Source organism: Myotis nattereri, assembly GCF_964212035.1.
Source record: "Myotis nattereri genome assembly, chromosome: 10".
Classification (NCBI taxonomy): domain Eukaryota; kingdom Metazoa; phylum Chordata; class Mammalia; order Chiroptera; family Vespertilionidae; genus Myotis; species Myotis nattereri.
In genome coordinates this window covers 39,421,406-39,429,770 of record NC_138085.1, presented here as the reverse complement: position 1 = coordinate 39,429,770, position 8,365 = coordinate 39,421,406, and the positions used below count along the sequence as shown (strand labels likewise).

The 8,365-nt window shown below is 46.6% G+C and overlaps 1 protein-coding gene across 1 annotated transcript in view; it reads right to left on the bottom strand.

The window, feature by feature from the left end:
• Positions 1 to 428: 428 nt before the first annotated feature.
• SLC4A5 (solute carrier family 4 member 5) overlaps positions 429 to 8,365 on the bottom strand; it is a 50,959-nt gene continuing 43,022 nt past the window's right edge. Inside the window, exons 21-23 of the mRNA XM_081100808.1 lie at positions 7,275 to 7,430; positions 4,551 to 4,618; positions 429 to 2,361 (exon numbers count right to left, since the gene is read on the bottom strand). Of these exons, the coding sequence (XP_080956934.1) occupies positions 2,196 to 2,361; positions 4,551 to 4,618; positions 7,275 to 7,430 (390 nt within the window). The 3' untranslated portion in view covers positions 429 to 2,195. The remainder of the gene's footprint in view (positions 2,362 to 4,550; positions 4,619 to 7,274; positions 7,431 to 8,365) is intronic.

The following is an 8,365-nucleotide window of genomic DNA, read 5'->3' as shown; positions in this document are numbered from 1 at the left end:
ATTCAGTTTACACATTGTTCAGTTTACAAAGAACTTGATGTGCTTCCCAAGTTTCTTCTCTCTGTGTGTGTGTGTGTGTGTGTGTGTGTGTGTGTGTGTGTGAATTTTTGTAATTGATGACAGATTGGAAGGTATTGCACAGTTGGAGGCTAGGATAGGTCCCACCAGGACTGGGAATTCTGGCCCTTGCGCAGGCAGAAGCAGCTCCTGCTCCAGGCAGCTTGAGGCAGACGGAGAAAGGAGAACAATGGGGAGTTGACCTATTCCCTCCTGTTCCTCTGCCAGCTGCCTTTATTCTTTTGATGATTTTCTGGAGATGAAAGAAGATGCTAGTTTGTTAGAGATGTTTTTTGTAAGTGAGTAGCTAGTGTCCATAAGTCATGCCTGCTGACTCACCTACATTATTAAACATGGAGCAAGATGAGCAGACAGGATTACATTTTATTGAACTGCAGTTACAAGCGGAAAAATGTACTGACCTGCATGGAGAAGTAACATGTCAACCTGTTAAAAGCTATCAACATTAAAATGTTCATGTATATACAACATATAAATGACATATGAGGTGAAAATTACAGTGATCAGAACAAAAAAATTAACATTGTGGTTTTTCAGTTTGTTTGATGAATCAAGCACATTTACTCCTGAATCCATAACATTTCTACAGTTCAATTTGGACGAAGTGCTATTGAAAATCAGCCAAGTTTTAACAGTGAAATGTTAAGGGTAGGTTGTTAGCTCCCCCAGGATAGGAACAGATAAGGAATTTATACTTAAACTCAGGTAATGGTTCTAGATTAGTGAGCAGCTAAGTAGTTCAGCTGCTATCAGAAGTAACAGAGGTTTAGAGCTTTACCTCTTGGCAGTATCCCGTGGAAGGGAGCTGAGACTTAAATGAACAATTGAGAGCTTTCTGTGGACCAGTCACTGTACTAGGCTTTAGGAATTACAGAGACATTTAACTGTTCTGTTGACTCAAGCTGTCAACAATTGTGTCATTTGTCTAAAAAATACACTTGATCTTAGCCAAAAGGCCGAGAAGCGATTTTTTGTCTAAAACATAGGAAGGAATAAAGAAAAAGCACCTGCATTTGCCATCTTGAATAAATGTAGTAACAAATCAAAGTGATTTACTCAAGATCCAAATCCCAGTTGTTTTATGTCAGATGCATTGTGGCTATTAGGCACATCGTAGTAGTTAAATAAAAACATGATTGGTGTTTGCTAAACATGGATTAAAGATAAAGACTGATCTTGTTCCTTGAGGAAAGGATTTGCTTCATTAACAATGGGTTTCAATCCACCCAACTTGCTTCGAATCATTCCTTTAAAGCATTAGTCTCATATTACAAAGTTATACTCTTCCAAAACTTGACATCAGCTCTAACTGCAATGTTCATTCGAATGGGAGTTTGACTTTGGGAATCAGGAAGGTCCTACCCACAAGTCCAGAAATTTGATTCTGGGCATGAAAAACCAGTGATGTTCATTCAAAGGATCATTGTGTTGATTTAACGTGGTTTGAGGTTTTACTCTAACAAGAACTTCTATTTTAAAAATATTTATGCACTCAAATCTGTTGGTTGTTTCATTAACAGACCTTTCAGTCACACTTCTGTGCTGGAGCAAGGCCCATCATGCAGACAGTTCAAGCTTTTGTATGATCCTTAGCAAATGGAATGAGATGGAGTGGAAAGATAGGACTTTTAAGTGTTTCCTAATAGGCAAAATTACAAGATGAATTTTTCAGCCTTACTCTACCGAAGTGCGGATATTTTGATAGTTCTTTCAAAATCATCTAGACACTTTAAAATCTAACCTTTAAAAAAATTCTCAACTGTTAATTTATTTTCAATAAAAATGGACTATTGCACCTTTAACCACAGTTTTGGGAGGTAAGCATTTTTTTTTTTTAATTTCAAAAGAAATGTTATAATTTCTATGCAGACCTGTATTTTAAAATAATGTATAACATGTTGCTTTCGTTGTTGCATAACTACAAAGGAAGGGGAGATTTTGCACCTAAGTAGTACTTTTCATCGACGGATTCCCAGTTTTTCATCAACTGGAATAATGACTCTGTTTGATAAATAAGGAAACAGGCTCCGAGAAGTTCAGGGTTGTGGCCCAGACCCTCACGATGAAGACTAAACCATGCCCTCCCTCTGCCCTCTCTCTGGGGACGCTGTGGCCTCCTAGAGGGAGGTCTCGCCGACAGCGTCTCTTCCGTACAGGTCCATGTCTGTGAAGTCACAGTCTGACTCCATCTCTATCTTCACCTGTGGCACCATGAACACTGGCCTCTGAGAGTAGTTGAAAGCAGGTGAAGCTGGACAGGAAATTTTGAAGTGCAAGGTGATGCTGAACGAGAAAAAGGGGAGCGTGGTTTATCTAGTGTTGGGTGTTTGTCGTGCGATCCCCCAGAGCAGGGCTCTGATGCAAGTAGTTCTGTCTTTTCTTATGAAATCTGAACACATCACAGCAACGAGCAGTATCCTATCTGCTTGGCCTTCAGCTGTAGACATTACTATTCTTGCCCTGTTTCAACCTATTCGTATTGCTGCCAAAGAGAACTGTCTGGATCACAAATCTGTCTGTGGTTCTCCACTTAGATTTTTCCGTGGTTTTCCAGTTCAAAACGTAGCATCCGAGCACCTTAGCACACGGGTTCCTGTGCTCATTTCCTGCTTACTTGTAGTTTGACGGCTCCATCCTTCCCTGCGTTCTTTGGCCTGAGTGTGTGTGTGTGTGTGTTTTCAGATGGCATTTCTGGTCTGTTCTTGTGCCTGGAATGCCCTTTTTTCTCTTTTCCTCACTCTGTCTCTAGTGCAGTGGTTCTCAGCCTTGGCTGCACATTAGAATCACCTGGGAATCTTTTTAAAATCCTGATTTCTGGGCCTCATCCTCCAGAAATTCTGTTTCTTTGTTATGGGGTGAGGCCACAACATTAGTAACAAAGAAACAGAATTTCTGGAGGATGAGGCCCAGAAATCAGGATTTTAAAAAGATTCCCGGGTGATTCTAATGTGCAGCCAAGGCTGAGAACCACTGCTCTAGTGGCTAGTGGACTCCTGTGTATCTTTCCCAGGTGCTCCAGGTAAGGCACATCGGCCCTTACACCGTTCCTCCATTGTTCTTGGCACAAGGTGCTGGGTCTCCCTGTCCACATGCCTTTCTGTATCCCCAGGGCATAAGCATCCTGCCTGGTAGCTTATGATGCTAACCTTTGTTAAATCAGATCATGTTGCTGAGCCTTTTTCCTCATTGAAACGGAATCCTGCTACTTGGTGGTCTCTGCCTTCACAGATGCGGTAAAACACCCGTGTAGTTGGGAGGTGCCACTGCCAGTTACCAAATCTGTCCCATGCTTTGTATAACTTAACAGGGTTTTTGAAATGCCCTATCTTGGTCCAAATTTTCTTTCCACTGACTGAACTCGGGGCAATTAGAGATTCAATTTAGTGGAGGCTAAAGTGAAAGCAAATCAGGGTGGACAGATTGCTCTTCTAACACGTTTATATATAAAGGTCAGTGGCCAAGGGTAGAAGAGCCTGGGCTGGGGAGGCGGGGTGAGACGGCAGGCGGAGATGTACTTGGGCATGTGACACTCCCGGGCTGGAACAGCCCTGGACCAGCCGCTGAGGGAGGCCAGTCCTGGTGACGTGTCTTTTCAGCTGGGCATGCGATAGCAGTTCTGACTTACAGCTCAGAAGATCACGTATGTGTTTCTTAAACCCCCTGAGAGAATGCCATGTGAGTGGGGGGTTATCTGCCTCCAGACTGGGTAGCCTGTGCCTTCCCTGTTTGACCCAGTACCGAGGGGTTTCTGCCCAGGTCAGGGCACAGTGTAAGAGTGGGACTGGCCCTGCCAGCTTCCCTAGTCATAGCCGAGGCCGACTCGCCTGCCTCTGAACTGTTCTTTTCCGCGTTTGCGCCCCGTCGTTTTCAGCCATCAAGCAGCCCCGCTTTCTGCACGGGTGGCGCTCACTGAGATCAGGTAGGAGCCGCCTTGTTGGCCTGGGGCTCCTGGAAACCAGGTCTTGAATACTTTCTGGACTGTTCCTGTCTCCACCTGCTCTTTGGTATTTAGTTAGCTTTCCTTGACACCCTTTCTGACCTGCTAATTAACCATGCTGTTCTTTGATTGCACAGCGTATTAGGTTACCCGATGCTTGGACCCTTAGAGTTCCCTTAGCCTGGCTGTCCATAACAGACAGTACTTAAGCCATATCTGCTTTTCCTCTGTGTTGTTTTCTATTTTTCAGTATTTACTTTCCATTTTCGTTTTACCTAATATTTTATAATAATTTCCTCTTGTAAAATTGAATACCTTTGTGTGTTATAATCATGTTTTTATGTCACTAAGAGGACAGGTTTGTTACTGGACACCCAACGATCAGGACTGTCGGCCTTTCTCTCCTCGGTGGACCACAAAACAAAGGCCTTTTACTGAGACACTGGCTAGGCTGGGAGATCCTAGTCCCTCAACCTTCCTGGCCATCGTTTAGTTTCTTATCCAACCCCCGAGGAGTACACTTCATGGCTATTACCTTCGATCAGGTTCTGAGTCACTGAAGGAAGAATCAGAATGAGTAACTCCAGCTGGAGGATCGTTTTCCTGGCAGGGAAATTAAAATGTCAGATGTGGAGCAGGTTTGAGGACTCCCCTGGAGGAGATCCTTTTTCCAGTGCTTCCCTTACCCATTTCGTCTCCTTTCTATTCTCTGGCCCCATGGCCAACACTGCACAAGAGGGATACAGGGCCCTCGCTAAGATGGGTGGGTTAGTTATTCCTTCATTAGACGGCTCAGCCAGGTTAGGTGGGTGGGAGGTATGGGGAGGGCCAGGGAAGAGCGAGAAAGGGTGATAGAACCATACAAATAGGAAGTGGGGAAACAGGAAGTCGAAGTATCTCTGATGGAGGGTGTGATGGGAAGCTCTTGAGGGGGCTGGCAGGATCCCTAACCTGGTCTTTGAGGAAAGTGGCAAGCTCTATATTAGGAGCAACAGGGTCTGGACTCAGGTTGGGATCTCAAGCTGTCTTGTCTCAATGACAGGACTGTCTGCCAATAGGGAGCTGAGGCTGGGAGCAGGAAGCCTCCCTTTCAGCGGGTGGAAGATGCAATTTGTACAGAATCAGCCCAACTACTGTGACCTAAGTTATACTCCAAATGCGATGCTACCTGTTTTGCTAAAGGACAACTCACTGGGCCAGCGTGGCTCAGTGGGTGAGCATCAGCCTAGGAACCAGGAGGTCACGTTTTGGTTCCCAGTCAGGACACATGCCTGGGTTGTGGATTCAATCACCCCCACCCATCACCACCACCCTGTGTGGGGCATGTAGGAGGCAGCCGGTGAATGATTCTGATGTTTCTATCTCTCTCCCTTACTCTCTGAAATCAATAAATGTATATTAAATATGTAAAATAAAGGACAACTCAGTTTGGATTTGAGCTCTCAATCATCTCAGCAATCACCAAGAAACGGTCTGCCTAGCACAGTGGTCCTCTAACATCTAAGACCACAGATTCCCTGAACTAGAGATGGAAGTTCCTTGAAGCGGAGGGTTAGTAAGGAGGAGAGAGACACCATGTGTTTTACTTACTGGAAGTGCAGTGGATACCATTTTGGGGATCTGTTTGGACACTTTCCATGGGAATCTTTATAACGGAGGGAGGAGGGAACTGGGGCTGGAGAGAAACAGTGGGAAAAGCTGATGAACACCAATACAACAGCGCTGCCTTTCTGGCCAAAATGGGAAATACATGCATCCACAGTGTGCAAAGTGCCATCCTCGCCTCCAGGTGTGTGTAAAATGAATTTGTGTAAATTGAATCCTGTTTTTTCATTGAATATATCATGTAATCCAGAGATTTTCCCCCAACCCTGGAATAGTCCGGGGCACATGGTGGCCATTCAAGTATTTATTGAATGAATCTGAAAGAATAGTATTTGTCTTTAAAAGGCACTTGGACTTGGTTTCCTTGTTCTTAGAACCTATCTTTGGAAATTGTCTAAACCATCAACGAAAAACATGAGTGAATGATGGGCCCCTTTCCTTCCTGGACGAGGATAGGAATTGAGGACCAGGGGAGTTTAGGGCCCTCACTTCCATCAGAAGGTGGTTGAATCAACACCAATCACTCAGCAAGGATTTACCTAAGAAGAGTTTTGACCTGCAAAAGGCAAGATCACTAGGAGAACAATACAAGGATGATGCAGGGATGTGGTTTTGGGTCAAACTGGGAGAAGGGTAGCCAGGCCTGGTATTAGGAGATGTCATGGGCAGCTTGGTATACTGGAGTGACCAGATGCAAAGTCAGGAGTGACTGTCTTAATTCCCTCTAAGGTATTTAGCTCTATGTCCATCTTGGGTGAATCACTTCCCTTTGGGGGACAGTTACATCATCTGTAATGAGCACTTGAACTAGACGATCTTTCTCCTGAGCATTTTGTGACTTACTGTAAGTTCTGGACTGGCTTCTTGTCTGTTGACTCCCTAAGTGTTTGGGGGGTGGGATGGGAGGAGAATGGGAAAAGGGAGGAGTAGTCAGGGCAACCCAGTGGTTGTGGGCATCTGGGGAAGGGAGCCATTCTCAGTGAGGACTGGGCCTCTTCCCCACCTCCCGCCCTGACACCCTAGGGGCAGGACTGAGCAAACCTTGTCCCCAGTCCTCCTGTCTGTCCGGAGTCCAGTCTCCTAGTGAGCTCCCATTGGAACCGCCCCACCCCTGCCACCCGCTCCATTTTTTGGAGGTCAGTCCTTACAACCTCTGTGATGGTGCCAGGCTTTGCCCTGTTCCCTTAGGGCAGTGGTTGGCAAACTGCGGCTCCCGAGCCACATGCGGCTCTTTGGCCCCTTGAGTGTGGCTCTTCCACAAAATACCAACTTCTGCACATGGGCCACAAAGTTTCAATCGCACTGTACATGCGCGCCCGCACGTGGTATTTTGGGGAAGAGCCACACTCAAAGGGCCAAAGAGCCGCATGTGGCTCCCGAGCCACAGTTTGCTGGCCTCTGCCTTAGGGGACTGCACTGCTATTGATAATGGCCAACGTTTCCCTGGGTGGGGGCTCCTTCACCCCGGCCCACCCTGAGGACAGTCACAGAGACAGACAAGCTCTCAGCCCCCAGACTAAGATTAGCAGAAGCCTCGGCCCATCCTGGACTGGGCCGCTGCAGGCCGCCTGGGAAGCCACCCCATCCCGGCCCCGGCTGACGTGGAGGGAGCCTCTCAATCCCCCCCCCAGGCCCAGCCTCACATCCTCCCCACCTCCTTGTCACTGTCCTCATGGGGCCCTTTCCTTCTCTTTTTCTTCTTGTTCGTGTCCTTTTTCTCCTTCTCTGGGAGGATGCTGTCGATCCAGGCCAGATCGTGCTGGGAGAAGACGAGGTCCAGCAGCCTTCGGACAATGATGAGGCCCAGGATCTGCGGTGGGAGTTGGGAGAAAATGGAAGGCTCAGGTCCCCAAACTTGGGCACAGTCGTTCCCCCTCAGCAGCCATGTTCAAGGATGTTTTCTGGTCAATGTCTTTGGAGCCATCTCGAAACTCCCACAGCCATTATGCACCAGCTGCCCACCTTGGACCCTGCCTGGCTTTCCCCAGCGGCAATGCCTACCCGGAACCCACAGGGACAGAGCCTGCGATGGCTGAGGTGGGGAGCCAGGTGGCAGCCATGGTCGGAGAACTACAGTTATTCTTTAAATTGGTGGTCCTCAAACTTAAGCTTGCATCAAATCACACACTGCTGGGTGCTGGGGGACACTAACGAAAATCACTTACGTGGAGCCCCCAGGACGACACATTCAAATCCTACTCCTGTCCTCCCTCTGCCCCGGCGCCAGCCCTGCAGGCTTTGGGGCCCACCCGGGCCTGGGGCCACTTCCCTGTGATGGGCTGATCTAGGAGCCAGAGACAACATGTTTTTGGCTTTTTTCTTCTTTTTATTTCTTATTTTGGAGTACTTTTATTTATTTTTATTTTTTTATTTTTTAATATATTTTATTGATTTTTTACAGAGAAGAAGGGAGAGAGATAGAGAGTTAGAAACATCGATGAGAGAGAAACATCGATCAGCTGCCTCCTGCACATCTACTGGGGATGTGCCCGCAACCCAGGTACATGCCCTTGACCGGAATCGAACCTGGGACCTTTCAGTCGGCAGGCTGACGCTCTATTCACTGAGCCAAACCGGTTTCGGCTGGAGTACTTTTAAACTTACATAAAATTTGCCAAAATAGTCACAGAACTCTAATGTCCTTTCCCCAAATGTTATGTTAATGACATTGGACTTTGAAGTTCTTTATCTCTGATTCTAGCTCTTCCCACTCCCCAGTTAGCTTCTCAAATTCAGTTAGTTTGA